The following is a 16,801-nucleotide window of genomic DNA, read 5'->3' on the forward strand; positions in this document are numbered from 1 at the left end:
CATGCCCGGACCTTGTAGGGAGGTCATACACCTCATCAGGAGCATGCCCGGGCCTTGTAGGGAGGTCATACAGACACCTCATCAGGAGCATGCCCGGGCCTTGTAGGGAGGTCATACAGCCGCCTCATCAGGAGCATGCCCGGGCCTTGTAGGGAGGTCATACAGACACCTCATCAGGAGCATGCCCGGACCTTGTAGGGAGGTCATACACCTCATCAGGAGCATGCCCGGACCTTGTAGGGAGGTCATACACCTCATCAGGAGCATGCCCGGACCTTGTAGGGAGGTCATACACCTCATCAGGAGCATGCCCGGGCCTTGTAGGGAGGTCATACACCTCATCAGGAGCATGCCCGGACCTTGTAGGGAGGTCATACACCTCATCAGGAGCATGCCCGGGCCTTGTAGGGAGGTCATACACCTCATCAGGAGCATGCCCGGGCCTTGTAGGGAGGTCATACAGACACCTCATCAGGAGCATGCCCGGACCTTGTAGGGAGGTCATACACCTCATCAGGAGCATGCCCGGGCCTTGTAGGGAGGTCATACACCTCATCAGGAGCATGCCCGGCTTTGTAGGGAGGTCATACACCTCATCAGGAGCATGCCCGGGCCTTGTAGGGAGGTCATACACCTCATCAGGAGCATGCCCGGCCTTGTAGGGAGGTCATACACCTCATCAGAAGCATGCCCGGGCCTTGTAGGGAGATCATACACCTCATCAGGAGTATGCCCGGGCCTTGTAGGGAGGTCATACAGCCACCTCATCAGGAGCATGCCCGGGCCTTGTAGGGAGGTCATACAGACACCTCATCAGGAGCATGCCCGGGCCTTGTAGGGAGATCATACACCTCATCAGGAGTATGCCCGGGCCTTGTAGGGAGGTCATACAGACACCTCATCAGGAGCATGCCCAGGCCCAGGAAGGTCATACAGACACCTCATCAGGAGCATGCCCAGGCCCAGGAAGGTCATACAGACACCTCATCAGGAGCATGCCCGGGCCTTGTAGGGAGGTCATACACCTCATCAGGAGCATGCCCGGGCTTTGTAGGGAGGTCATACACGTCATCAGGAGCATGCCCGGGCCTTGTAGGGAGGTCATACACCTCATCAGGAGCATGCCCAGGCCTTGTAGGGAGGTTATACAGACACCTCATCAGGAGCATGCCCGGGCCTTGTAGGGAGGTCATACAACCACCTCATCAGGAGCATGCCCGGGCCTTGTAGGGAGGTCATACAGACACCTCATCAGGAGCATGCCCGGGCCTTGTAGGGAGGTTATACAGACACCTCATCAGGAGCATGCCCGGGCCTTGTAGGGAGGTCATACAGCCACCTCATCAGGAGCATGCCCGGGCCTTGTAGGGAGGTCATACAACCACCTCATGAGGAGCATGCCCGGGCCTTGTAGGGAGGTCATACAGACACCTCATCAGGAGCATGCCCGGGCCTTGTAGGGAGGTCATACAACCACCTCATCAGGAGCATGCCCGGGCCTTGTAGGGAGGTCATACAGACACCTCATCAGGAGCATGCCCGGGCCTTGTAGGGAGGTAATACAGACACCTCATCAGGAGCATGCCCGGGCCTTGTAGGGAGGTCATACAGACACCTCATCAGGAGCATGCCCGGGCCTTGTAGGGAGGTCATACAGACACCTCATCAGGAGCATGCCCGGACCTTGTAGGGAGGTCATACAGACACCTCATCAGGAGCATGCCCGGGCCTTGTAGGGAGGTCATACAGACACCTCATCAGGAGCATGCCCGGGCCATGTAGGGAGATCATACAGACACCTCATCAGGAGCATGCCCGGGCCTTGTAGGGAGGTCATACAGACACCTCATCAGGAGCATGCCCGGGCCTTGTAGGGAGGTCATACTGGCACGTGGAGGCCACACACATGGAAGTCTTGGTTTTCACTTGTCATTACATTGACTTATATGGCCACTTATTATGGTGGTTTTGATGGTTTCCGTACAGGAGCCACCCCCTTGGCTGGATCCTTCCCAGCGGAATATCTGGCTAGTCCTGGGTTTCGGGCTCCACAGGCTCTTTCTTTTGCATATTCATGTTTCCCAGGGAGCAATGCACCTAGGATTTCACTGCATTGAGCGCTTTAATCAGTAGCCGGCAGTGTTATCTTGGCGGCTCTACCTGAGATCAGTGATTTGTTTCTCTTATATACAATGCATGTTATACAGAGTAATAATATACAGTGCATGTTATATAGAGTAATGATATACAGGACATGTTATACAGAGTAATAATATACAGGACATGTTATACAGAGTAATAATATACAGCGCATGTTATACAGAGTAATTATATACAGTACATGTTATACAGAGTAATAATATACAGTACATGTTATACAGAGTAATAATATACAGTTCATGTTATACAGAGTAATGATATACAGGACATGTTATACAGAGTTATAATATACAGCGCATGTTATACAGAGTAATAATATACAGTGCATGTTATATAGAGTAATGATATACAGTACATGTTATACAGAGTAATAATATACAGGACATGTTATACAGAATAATGATATACAGTACATGTTATACAGAGTAATAATATACAGGACATGTTATACAGAATAATGATATACAGTACATGTTATACAGAGTAATAATATACAGCGCATGTTATACAGAGTAATAATATACAGTACATGTTATACAGAGTAATGATATACAGGACATGTTATACAGAGTAATAATATACAGGGCATGTTATACAGAGTAATGATATACAGCACATGTTATACAGAGTAATGATATACAGGACATGTTATACAGAGTAATGATATACAGTACATGTTATACAGAGTAATGATATACAGTACATGTTATACAGAGTAATGATATACAGGACATGTTATACAGAATAATAATATACAGGGCATGTTATACAGAGTAATAATATACAGGACATGTTATACAGAGTAATGATATACAGTACATGTTATACAGAGTAATAATATACAGGGCATGTTATACAGAGTAATGATATACAGTACATGTTATACAGAGTAATAATATACAATATATGTTATACAGAGTTATAATATACAGTACATGTTATACAGAGTAATGATATACAGTACATGTTATACAGAGTAATAATATACAGTACATGTTATACAGAGTAATAATATACAGCGCATGTTATACAGAGTAATAATATACAGTACATGTTATACAGAGTAATAATATACAGCGCATGTTATACAGAGTAATAATATACAGTACATGTTATACAGAGTAATAATATACAGCGCATGTTATACAGAGTAATGATATACAGTACATGTTATACAGAGTAATGATATACAGTACATGTTATACAGAGTAATAATATACAGGACATGTTATACAGAGTAATGATATACAGGACATGTTATACAGAGTAATAATATACAGTACATGTTATACAGAGTTACAGTACATGTTATACAGAGTAATGATATACAGCACATGTTATACAGAGTTACAGTACATGTTATACAGAGTAATGATATACAGTACATGTTATACAGAGTAATGATATACAGTACATGTTATACAGAGTAATAATATACAGTACATGTTATACAGAGTAATAATATACAGGACATGTTATACAGAGTAATAATATACAGGACATGTTATACAGAGTAATGATATACAGTACATGTTATACAGAGTAATAATATACAGTACATGTTATACAGAGTAATGATATACAGTACATGTTATACAGAGTAATGATATACAGCACATGTTATACAGAGTAATGATATACAGCACATGTTATACAGAGTAATGATATACAGTACATGTTATACAGAGTAATGATATACAGGACATGTTATACAGAGTAACGATATACAGTACATGTTATACAGAGTAATAATATACAGTACTTGTTATACAGAGTAATGATATACAGCACATGTTATACAGAGTTACAGTACATGTTATACAGAGTAATGATATACAGTACATGTTATACAGAGTAATAATATACAGTACATGTTATACAGAGTAATAATATACAGCGCATGTTATACAGAGTAATGATATACAGTACATGTTATACAGAGTAATGATATACAGCACATGTTATACAGAGTAATGATATACAGTACATGTTATACAGAGTAATGATATACAGGACATGTTATACAGAGTAATGATATACAGTACATGTTATACAGAGTAATGATATACAGTACATGTTATACAGAGTAATGATATACAGGACATGTTATACAGAGTAATGATATACAGTACATGTTATATAGAGTAATGATATACAGCACATGTTATACAGAGTTCCAGTACATGTTATACAGAGTTACAGTACATGTTATACAGAGTTACAGTACATGTTATACAGAGTAATGATATACAGGACATGTTATACAGAGTAATGATATACAGCACATGTTATACAGAGTTACAGTACATGTTAGACTTCCTTAGACTCTAATCACATATACATGATGACACCAATAGGTAACTCTGCTGCCACACCACAACCTTTGCTGTTTATCAGCAAGTAGCCAGGTACCAGGACGCTGCGTTGTTCTCTCCCATCCCTCTATATACTGTGTGCTGGATATTAGCAGCTGTTACATTTAACCCTTTCTCCTGTATATTCTGTGTGTTCTGTGACTCCCGGTGCCTACGGATGCGGAGTTCTGTGCTGTAATGAAGCAGATGCGGTTGTTTATAGGGATACGTGATTCTTCCTTTATGGCCTCGGTTGCGGCGTCTCTTTTCGATCAGTTTATTCAATTCTGTGACAAGTGTGTGGGCGTTGGGAGTGATTGTCCAATATGCGGCCTCCTCTCATATGTGTATCTAATAATTACATAGTGACAGGCAGAAACGTTCCATCACTCGGCAGCGGCGGCGGCGGCCATGTCTCCCACATTATCTGTCATGTGCCGCTTCTCCTCACTATTCATTATTACAGTCACACGCCTCTTCTAGGTCGACGGATCTCACAGAACATCACACGTCGCATCAGGGCACAAAGGTTCACAATGGAAACTGAGAAAGATAATTGAAAACTACTGGAAATGAAAGAAAGATACAAATAGCGAAATATTCTACGTACAAGTAATGTGACTGAGGACTAATGCGTCTGACTATAAGTTATCTACTGGATTATACTATAAGAGTCCAAGTCCTGTTACAGTACAGTATATCATCATAACCCAAGAGCAACTTTACATAAATCTATTATCTATCTATCTATCTATCTATCTATCTATCTATCTATCTATCTATCTCCTATCTATCTATCTATCCCCTATCTATCTATCTATCTATCTCCTATCTATCTATCTATCTATCTCCTATCTATCTATCTATCTATCTATCTATCTATCTATCTATCTATCTATCTCCTATCTATCTATCTATCTATCTCCTATCTATCTATCTATCTATCTCCTATCTATCTATCTATCTATCTATCTATCTCCTATCTATCTATCTATCTATCTATCTATCTATCTATCTCCTATCTATCTATCTATCTATCTATCTATCTATCTATCTATCTATCTATCTCCTATCTATATATCTATCTATCTCCTATCTATCTATCTATCTATCTATCTATCTATCTATCTATCTATCTCCTATCTATCTATCTATCTATCTATCTATCTATCTATCTATCTCCTATCTATCTATCTATCTATCTATCTACCTATCTATCTCCTATCTATCTCCTATCTATCTCCTATCTATCTCCTATCTATCTATCTATCTCCTATCTATCTCCTATCTATCTATCTATCTATCTATCTATCTATCTCCTATCTATCTCCTATCTCTCTATCTATCTATCTATCTATCTATCTATCTATCTATCTATCTTCTATCTATCTATCTATCTATCTATCTATCTATCTATCTATCTCCTACCTATCTATCTATCTATCTATCTATCTATCTATCTATCTCCTATCTATCTCCTATCTATCTCCTATCTATCTATCTATCTATCTCCTATCTATCTCCTATCTATCTATCTATCTATCTATCTATCTATCTATCTATCTATCTATCTCCTATCTATCTCCTATCTATCTATCTATCTATCTATCTATCTATCTATCTATCTATCTCCTATCTATCTATCTATCTATCTATCTATCTATCTCCTATCTATCTATCTATCTATCTATCTATCTATCTATCTATAATCTATCTATCCTAACAGGGGCTGCTAGATGGATCTTGCAGGGGCAGGTGTTGGAGTACCGCTACGCACTTGTCACAGGGTGTAAGTGGTATATACCCTCCCCGGGTCCCATAGCCAGTCTGAGTACAGCAGCTTGTGCTTGAATAAGATTGTCACACGGGATACTTGAGGATAGCTTTGGTTAGGCTTGGCCTGCCAGATCCGGGAATACGGGCCCGGGGGTTGTACAATCGGGAGGAGCAAATCTCTTGAGATTATTAAAGGCAATTGAGCAGTATCAGGAGGGTACTTCGGCTTTAGGTGCACTTAACCAACACACTGGGGACAGTCCTGGGCAGCTGAGGAACGTCCTGAGAATACTTGTAGAGAATGTTCAGTCACCCCACATGTAGACATGGTAGTAGAAACACCCTAGTGGTAGTTTCCCCTCTTTAAGATTTTCACATTATCAGTTTATGATATATGAAGAAGGAACAGTCCTCTGCAGGAGCAGCCATAACCGGCCGGGGGTATTGTGGAAGGAACAGTCCTCTGCAGGAGCAGCCATAACCGGCTGAGGATAATGTGGACGGAACAGTCCTCTGCAGGAGCAGCCATAGCCGGCTGAGGATAATGTGGAAGGAACAGTCCTCTGCAGCAGCAGCCATAACCGGCTGAGGATAATGTGGAAGGAACAGTCCTCTGCAGGAGCAGCCATAACCGGCTGAGGATAATGTGGAAGGAACAGTCCTCTGCAGGAGCAGCCATAACCGGCTGAGGATACTGTGGAAGGAACAGTCCTCTGCAGGAGCAGCCATAACCGGCTGAGGATATTGTGGAAGGAACAGTCCTCTGCAGGAGCAGCCATAACCGGCTGAGGATATTGTGGAAGGAACAGTCCTCTGCAGGAGCAGCCATAACCGGCTGAGGATAATGTGGAAGGAACAGTCCTCTGCAGGAGCAGCCATAACCGGCTGAGGATAATGTGGAAGGAACAGTCCTCTGCAGGAGCAGCCATAACCGGCTGAGGATATTGTGGAAGGAACAGTCCTCTGCAGGAGCAGCCATAACCGGCTGAGGATACTGTGGAAGGAACAGTCCTCTGCAGGAGCAGCCATAACCGGCTGAGGATATTGTGGAAGGAACAGTCCTCTGCAGGAGCAGCCATAACCGGCTGAGGATATTGTGGAAGGAACAGTCCTCTGCAGGAGCAGCCATAACCGGCTGAGGATAATGTGGAAGGAACAGTCCTCTGCAGGAGCCGATATACACGTATCCGATGTTACAAAAGTCTCACGAGGCTGCAGGTTGTTTATGAATATTGGGATAGTCTGAATGTGCGGGGGGACACAAGCGTTGCCATCTGAAGTTCTATATATGTGTATATGTTCTATAACAGTGAGCGACGGGCTACAACCCACATACACTATGGGGGAGATTTATCAGACATGGTGTAAAGTGAAACTGGCTCAGTCGCCCCCGGCAACCAATCAGATTCCACCTTTCATTCCTCACAGACTCTTTGAAAAATGAAAGGTGGAATCTGATTGGTTGCCGGGGGCGACTGAGCCAGTCTCACTTTACACCATGTTTGATAAATCTCCCCCAATGAAAAACAATGTGGCAACATCACTGCTTACCCCCTATATCACTGCTTACCCCCTACATCACTGCTTACCCCCTACATCACTGCTTATCCCCTATATCACTGCCTACACACTATATCACTGCTTACCCCCTATATCACTGCTTACCCCCTACATCACTGCTTACCCCCTATATCACTGCTTACCCCCTATATCACTGCTTACCCCCTATATCACTGCTTACCCCCTACATCACTGCTTACCCCCTACATCACTGCTTACCCCCTATATCACTGCTTACCCCCTATATCACTGCTTACCCCCTACATCACTGCTTACCCCCTATATCACTGCTTACCCCCTATATCACTGCCTACACACTATATCACTGCTTACCCCCTATATCACTGCTTATCCCCTATATCACTGCTTACCCCCTATATCACTGCCTACACACTATATCACTGCTTACCCCCTACATCACTGCTTATCCCCTATATCACTGCTTACCCCCTACATCACTGCTTACCCCCTACATCACTGCTTACCCCCTACATCACTGCCTACACACTATATCACTGCTTACCCCCTACATCACTGCTTACCCCTATATCACTGCTTACCCCCTACATCACTGCTTACCCCCTACATCACTGCTTACCCCCTATATCACTGCTTACCCCTACATCACTGCTTACCCCCTATATCACTGCTTACCCCCTATATCACTGCTTACACCCTATATCACTGCCTACACACTATATCACTGCTTATTCCCTATATCACTGCTTACCCCCTACATCACTGCTTACCCCCTATATCACTGCTTACACACTATATCACTGCCTACACACTATATCACTGCTTACCCCCTATATCACTGCTTACCCCCTACATCACTGCTTACCCCCTACATCACTGCTTACCCCCTACATCACTGCTTACCCCTATATCACTGCTTACACCCTATATCACTGCCTACACACTATATCACTGCTTATTCCCTATATCACTGCTTACCCCCTACATCACTGCTTACCCCCTATATCACTGCTTACACACTATATCACTGCCTACACACTATATCACTGCTTACCCCCTATATCACTGCTTACCCCCTACATCACTGCTTACCCCCTACATCACTGCTTACCCCCTATATCACTGCTTACCCCCTATATCACTGCTTACCCCCTATATCACTGCTTACCCCCTACATCACTGCTTACCCCCTACATCACTGCTTACCCCCTACATCACTGCTTACCCCCTATATCACTGCTTACACCCTATATCACTGCCTACACACTATATCACTGCTTATTCCCTATATCACTGCTTACCCCCTATATCACTGCTTACACCCTATATCACTGCTTACCCCCTATATCACTGCTTACCCCCTATATCACTGCTTACCCCCTATATCACTGCTTACCCCCTACATCACTGCTTACCCCCTACATCACTGCTTACCCCCTATATCACTGCTTATCCCCTATATCACTGCCTACACACTACATCACTGCTTACCCCCTATATCACTGCTTACCCCTACATCACTGAATATTCCAATGTCTGGGAGCTGAGTGCTGCAGAGATCAGTAATGGATGTGAGGGAACGACTGTGGATCAGCAGCAGAACAGGCGGATTATTTGGAGCCATCGTCTAATAGTCGCAGTAATTTGCTCAGGTATTGGAGGAGAAAGCTTTCGGATGTGCTATCCGGCGGTAATGCCATCTCTCCAGTCTTGTTCCATATAAAACTCCACTTATATAGCTATAAAATATTTCAGAAATGTAAATGAAGACAAAGATTTATGTGTGGCGTTAGGAGCGCCTCGTCTATCCTCGGCAATAGTGACATTTGGCAGATTGGGGAATAAATAATGTTATGTGGCGGGGTCCGCCTTATCAAACATATGCAGATCGCAGCTAATGAATGCAAATCAAGGCTTCCCGCCTCTCTGCTGGGAGAAGAAATGTCCAAATGTTAGGAAATCCAGTCAGTCGGCTTATTACCGTAATTGTTTTATATGGGGCCACTCTTAATTAAAATATGGAAATTGACTTTAATTGCTGAGTGCTAATGGGGTTCATGTTCTATCATGGCGGATCTGCGAGCCCTGCGTCCAGGGGAGACCCGCTTTATAGGAGTTTAATCATAATCTTTGATTAAATGACCTTTATTTGTTGTGCGGCTGATATGGAATTGTGGGAAGGTGTCTGAGCTTTGGGATGTAATGGGGCTTTATGTTATTATGATGATTATTGTTCTTATTATTAAGATGTCATTGTAGTCATTTGTATTCAGATTCTAAAGGCTGGATGTGGAATATGAGCTATGACCTCTGGTATGGAGGCACAGAGACCAGTGGAGCCCGTCTAGTGCACCTGATGGTGGATGCAGGGTGGTGGCCATCGAGCTAGTCACAGTGGATCCTAAGGGAAGTCAACTCCCATCTATATCATCTACTTCCATCTCCACATCTATTAGTCAGAATTGAAACCATTGAAACTAAAACTCATCTGTTTATTACATGGTTACTTAACGTACCATAGTGACATACCATGTAGTTATTATAGAGCCAGGGAAAAAAGTGGGCTCAACCATCTTTGGTTGCACTGTCCTTTCTTCTGAGTGGCTGGAACCATTGTTACAAAACTCTGGGGTTGGGAATTGGCCCAATGGTGACAGCGAGGGAGTGCATGGGGAACATACCCCAAGCTCTTCAGCCCTAGGAGCCAAAACGAAGACCTTTAGAGAGGCCCATTTTGAGCTTTGCTATGGGGCCCCTTGTTCTTCTGTATACCATCCAGAGCTCCCTGCCCTTAAAGGCCAATCACTGGGGTTTTCAGCAGCTAGACCCGCACCAAGCTGGGGGTCAAAAATCTTACTTACATAGCAGCAAATAACTTGTTCTCGAGAAAACCACCCCTCAATGTAGACCACTTCTGGCACACATATTATCGGCAGGCTGGCCATCTTATCGGTCCGGACACCCCCTGTAATGTTCCCTCCTTGTATCGATGTTTGCAGCCTCACAATCCTGAGCTCCATTAGTAGTGACATCACTGTCCATCATCCTATTAAGCTTCCTGGCTGATAGCCATATCATATATCTTATCTTTGAGGCCGCCAATAAACCTCTATGAACCTGGAGTTCACTAATCATATTGGCATAGAGGTCATACATCAGCAAGTAACCTGCACTACAGATTGTGGACCTTTCCTCCCGGTGGACGGTGGACCTTTCCTTTTTTTTTCCTGTTTTGTTTATCTGCATTTTTTGCTTTCGTTTTCGCCTTCCTCTGGATCCACACAGTAGGGTTTTCCTGGGTTGAACCTGGTGGACTCTTGTCTTCTTTCAACCTTATTAACTATGTTACTATGTTACTATTTTTCACTCTACACAATGTGAGCAATTACTTCATTTTCTTTTGTTCTTTTTGCAGGATATAGTGACAAATGTTTCACCAAGAATCATACGTGGGACAACGTCTGGCCACCTGTACGGTCCTGGACAAGGTTCCTTCCTAAACATTGAGCTCATCAGTGAGAAGACGTCTGCTTACTGGTGCAAGTCTGTTACTGAACTCAAGGCCGACTTCCCTCAGCACGTAAGTTCCTTTGGAGTTTGTTTCTAGTTTATGAATTCTGGATTGTACCATAATAAACATTACAGAAACATCACTCCAACAATCTATGAAACAAGAACACTAGTGCAGCCCCACAATGCACCATTCTTGTAGAACAGGTAAGGAGGAAGAATAACGCGTTGGCGCTCACCATCAAAGATTGCCTCCTTATTCACAGAGCCATCCCGCTTCCTCTGAAGAAGATATCCAAGTGATGTACAATCAGGGGCGTAACTAGAAATGGCTGGGCCCCATAGCAAACTTTTAATTGCCCCCCCCCCCCCCCCCCCCCGACTGACCACTAAACGGTCAAGTGAAGTCATAACTACATAACTGATAGCTCTGGTCAGGAGTGCTTGCAGTTAAAGGGACATTTGCAAAACCCAGGAGACCAGCAGGGCCACCCGATGCTGCAAATGATGACGGCTCAGGGGGCCCAGTGTATTGCAGGAGCAGGCCATGGGGCCCCCTGATGCGGCGGGCCCCATAGCAGCCGCTATGGCTGCTATAGTGGTAGTTACGCCCCTGTGTACAGTGTTCAGCAATCTTTATCAGTCCTATAGATGTGGTACTCGGCCAGTAGTTGAGCTAACCGTGATGCCAATTCTGTGGTGTACGGCCAGTGATGTTAGTTGTTGTGATGCCAGTGTTAGTCCAGTACACAAGTGTGATTTTGGTACGTGCCTTGTAGATGGCCAGTTTGTGTCCCCAAGATGGTTGGTAACCTTCCAGGTTGTTACAGGTCCCTTGGGCTCTTGTCATGGCAACCTGGAGTGGCAACTGACTCACCCGGACTGCCAGTAACGACATCCGCAGGAGGGGGAAAATAACCCAAGGTGTGCGGTTTGTGTGTATAAGTGCTGGTGCGGATAGAATATGACCCAGTGTCCCAGTGAGGTAAAAATAGAACAGCATTACTTTAAAATTCTTCAATGGTAGAATACACTCTCACAGAATAGATACATCTTTGATACGGACTTTAGTGCTTGGACTTGTTGTGCTTATGGAGGTGCTTGAGAAGTAGAATAGAAGAGAGGTAGTTGTAGTGGTGCTTGAAAAGTAGAGGAGAGGAGCCCCAACCCAATGTAGCAATGTACTCTGACGGAAACTCACAGAAAAGGGAAATATATGGTGGTGTATGTGTGGGTACAGAGTATAATTCAAGTAGACAGTACACACAATAATGGTAATGAAAATTTTGACACACAACATTTGAGCTGACACAAAAGTAAACAGTGCTTGTAGGAGTAGAAGGTGCTTTGTAGAGAGAGAGGAGTTGCCAGAGATGCCTTACACCGGAACAGGTGTATAAGTAGAAGAGATAAGAAGATACTCGTACTTTCTGATTCCAATAGTAGCTCTCAACCAACTTATGGCCCCTAGTTGCGAGGTCCCCATCCTAGGTGGGTAATACGAGCTCCAGTCCATCAGTTGTCTGGGTGTAGCAGACTTCTGAGGTTTCCCAGTCGTCCTGCACTGCGCAGTAGGATACATAGACTTTGCACAGTAGCTTTGTCCTACTGGGATCAGTTCCTCTTGCTTCAGGAGACTGCCCTGCACTTTTTAGAGAGGTTCTTGGTGTAAGCAAGGGTATTCCTAGGTGGCTTCTCTCTTCTAAGTTGGACCTAGCACTGCATACTTGTTTTAGTTACTTGCATAGAGAAATCTGTGGGTTCCATCCTTGGTCCCTGTTAGGGGTCCTGGCCAAAGCCAGGCCCTGGCTTAACTTCTGCAGCAAATAGTTTGGTTAGCTTCTTCTCACACTGAACACTATCTGGAAACTGAAAACTTGTTTCCTCTCACCAGGAACTAACTCCTCCTACATAGGCTAAAACTAAACCGAGTGGTGGGGCTGAGTGTGTCTGTGAGAGAAAGAGAAGAAAAGAGAACAAGCACCTCTGATTGGTTAGCATATAACACATGGTACAAAAATAATTGACCCTTGGTACTTCAGCTGTGCAGCAAGTTACACAAAACAGTAGTGACACCTAGTAGGGAAAACACATTACTACATCTCCCACTCTTGCGAACCTAAGGTGCCATAGACAGCACTAGTGGTGGAACACCACACGTACCACCACTCCATTCCTTCTCAAGCTTGCTGGGGGTTCCCAGTACTTGCCCCCCATGATCAGTTATCGCAGGTAAGGGCATGGCTCTAACCTCACTCTTTAAGTTTACCAGGGTCTTTATGGTTTTTTTAACTGGTTTATAGTTGAGGATCCCATTAGAATAGGAGGCAATTCATGCTCCATCATCTCCAGAGTCAGTGAAAAAGTTGGGAATATTACGGAATTGGCACATTCCTGGACTTTCCATAAAATTCTAATTGAGTTTTGTTTTCTTTGGTCGGTTTCTGTATCTGAGATAACATCCGTGTTTCCCTCACTAAACCACCACCACCTGGCGGCCATTACTAGAAATGGTCACATGGGTTCATCAAATTCTCTACCAACTCAACGGGAAGAATGAATAAGGCTTAGAAGGTGTTGTCTCCTCTCCGGGAGATGTGTCACTGTCCCGCGTGACTTGTAATCGCCGCCATATATTTGAATTCTGCGTGAGGACGGGCAACTGCAAGAGAAATACAGCCAACTGCGAGTTCCTGGAAAAAGAGAGAGAAAACGAGTGTTTGCTGAATTATTTAAAATGTTTGAACTCCAGAAGCTTTATCCATAGATTATCCAGAGCCCGGTGTGTAGAATAAAGCCTAACCTGATATTATGCTTGTAGCACTCATGCTATGACCACTGGGGTTTGAACCCCATAGCCCTGTGATGTTTTCCTCTGTAACTGGACCCCATAGCCCTGTGATTTGTTCCCCAGGGCTTAGACCCCATAGCCCTGTGATGTGTCCCCCAGTGACTGGACCCCATAGCCCTGTGATGTGGGATAGCCTTTACCATCTCTTCTCACATACATACACACACACACACCAATGATCCCTGGCCCCCATGACGCTGTCCCCAGTTGTCCTTCCTAGGGCCCCATGACGCTGTCCCCAGTTGTCCTTCCTTGGTCCCCATGACGCTGTCCCTAGTTTTCCTTCCTTAGGCCCCATGATGCTGTCCCCAGTTGTCCTTCTTTAGGCCCAATGACGCTGTCCCCAGTTGTCCTTTCTTGGCACTTTCTGGGGTTGCCCTTCCTTGAGCCCCTATCACCCATTTTCTCAGAACTGACTGGTTGCTTAGTCCTTATATTCCTCCCCCCCCCCCCCCCTCCCCCCGATAGGCACTTGAGATGACATATATAGAGTCTGTCCAGCTGTAGGTAATTGTGTCCCCAACAGTATAACACCAATGTGGCCTTCTAGGCTAGTACTTACCTTGGCTCGTAGAAAGACCTGGTAAAGAATGAGCCCAGTGACAACCACCATGCTCGGCGTGCTTCTCTGATATGATTTGGTTTCTCTGATACGTGGGTTACAACATGTTGCGCCATATGCAGCCCATGTTCCCCACATACATCATCCATATATCAAGTTTACAAACCTCGATTCCATACATAAGGATAAAGAACGTAAAATACACAAATGTACAATAGATATCGGAGGTGGTGAAGAAGAGCTGCCCCCTCTCCTAAATGTCCCTGGATACGATGAAGACGGAATATTCCCAGCACAGATCCCCAGTTAGAAAAAATAACACAAAGGCTAAAAGGTTAATGTTTGATTAAATTATTCATACAAGAGGATGGGAGGATGGGGCGATAAGATGAGGAAGACTCCAGGTCAGCCATGTCAAGCCATTCTCAATGAGTCTTCTCTATCACTATGCAGAATCTTCTTATTAGACATGGCTCCTCCGCTCTATAAATCCATTCTGTCGCTGCTACCTTAATATGTCCCTATCCATGTGGATTGACAGATTCTCCAGACTGGGATTTCCCAGGAGGCGACAATGTTACTGATGTCAGCGGCGGCGGTATTATTTACTCCTCTGTTCTATTATTAAATTGATAACAAGATAATTCTGCCGCTTCTGGCAGACATGACAGGATTGGCAATTGTTGGCTCTCTTATTGCCGAGGCTTTGATGTCCTATGTTTTTTATGTTTAATAAGGGGCATCTTTTATTTAATTACTCCTCTAAATCAGATAGCGCTCAGGATGGAAGGAGACGGGTCAGCGCCGGCAGAGATGGAAATTTCCGCTTCTGAGCCATTGCCATTTTCTGAGCACATCATTTCAGGAGCGTCTGTTTGTTTTATTGCTTCTATGGATTTTGCTTTTGATGGTGGAAAAATGCTGCAAATACAGTATTCTAGTATAATGGGGTAGGAATATGCAGCTGGTAGAATAAGAAGACATGATCTGGGCTCTTGCTGCATTGGGTTACGCCCCTTGCGCTTGGTAACACCTTTTTGGCTCCTGTTCCTGGTGGGTAACACCTCCTGGGCTCTTTTTCTGTTGTGTAACACCTCCTGGGCTCTTGTCCTGTTTGGTAACACCTCCTGGGCTCTTGTTCTGTTGTGTAACACCTCCTGGGCTCTTGTTCTGTTTGGTAACACCTCCTGGGCTCTTGTTCTTGTTGAGTAACCCCTTTTAGGCTCTTGTTCTGTTTGGTAACACCTCCTGGGCCCTTGTTCCTGGTGGGTAACACCTTCTAGGCTCTTGTTCTCTTTGGTAACACCTACTGGGCTCTTGTCTTGTTGAGTAACACCTCCTGGGCTCTTGTTCTGTTTGGTAACACCTCCTGGGCTCTTGTTCCTATTGGATAACACCTCCTGCTGGGCTTTTGTTCCTGTTGGGTAACACCTCCTGTGCTCTTCTTCTGTTGGGTTACACCTCCTGGGCTCTTGTTCTGTTTGGTAACACCTCCTGGGCTCTTGTTCCTGGTGGGTAACACCTTCTGGGCTTTTGTTCTCTTTGGTAACACCTACTGGGCTCTTGTCTTGTTGAGTAACACCTCCTGGGCTCTTGTTCTGTTTGGTAACACTCCTGGGCTCTTGTTCTGTTGGGTAACACCTCCTGGGCTCTTATAAACCATCCTGATACTGTATATCTGCCCATTTGATAGATTGCTAGCATGTGATTTTTTTTAAACAGATATGCACATAATCTCCTGTCACTTCATGAAATCCATGGGCAATGGTCAGGTTGCTGAGAGAATCGTACAACATCCAACACATTTCTAATAGGATTTGTGCACAGAACTTGCTGGTTATGGTACAGTTGCCTCAGTGCCAACCCTTCTGCGTGGACCTGCGTCTCCCCATGCTTAATCTGAAGAACCTGGCAGCAGATTGGTATCACATGGACATGTTAAGAAAGATATGGTGGATCCACAAGTAGCAGAATATTGTTTAGTACAAGTGACCCAGCATCTCTAAACCTTCCTCAGCCACAAACATTCGGCCCCCAGCTCTCTCCTCC

The 16,801-nt window shown here is 44.4% G+C and overlaps 1 protein-coding gene across 6 annotated transcripts in view; it reads left to right on the plus strand.

The window, feature by feature from the left end:
• DPYD (dihydropyrimidine dehydrogenase) overlaps positions 1-16,801 on the plus strand; it is an 850,395-nt gene that overhangs the window by 486,560 nt on the left and 347,034 nt on the right. For all 6 annotated transcript variants that reach the window (XR_011362703.1, XR_011362702.1, XM_069967717.1 and 3 more), the window contains one exon: positions 11,245-11,409. Coding sequence is in view for 4 of the 6 variants with exons in the window: in XM_069967717.1 (XP_069823818.1) it covers positions 11,245-11,409 (165 nt within the window). In the remaining 2 variants the exon portion in view is untranslated. The remainder of the gene's footprint in view (positions 1-11,244; positions 11,410-16,801) is intronic.

This window comes from Dendropsophus ebraccatus, chromosome 4 (genome assembly GCF_027789765.1).
Source record: "Dendropsophus ebraccatus isolate aDenEbr1 chromosome 4, aDenEbr1.pat, whole genome shotgun sequence".
Taxonomy (NCBI): domain Eukaryota; kingdom Metazoa; phylum Chordata; class Amphibia; order Anura; family Hylidae; genus Dendropsophus; species Dendropsophus ebraccatus.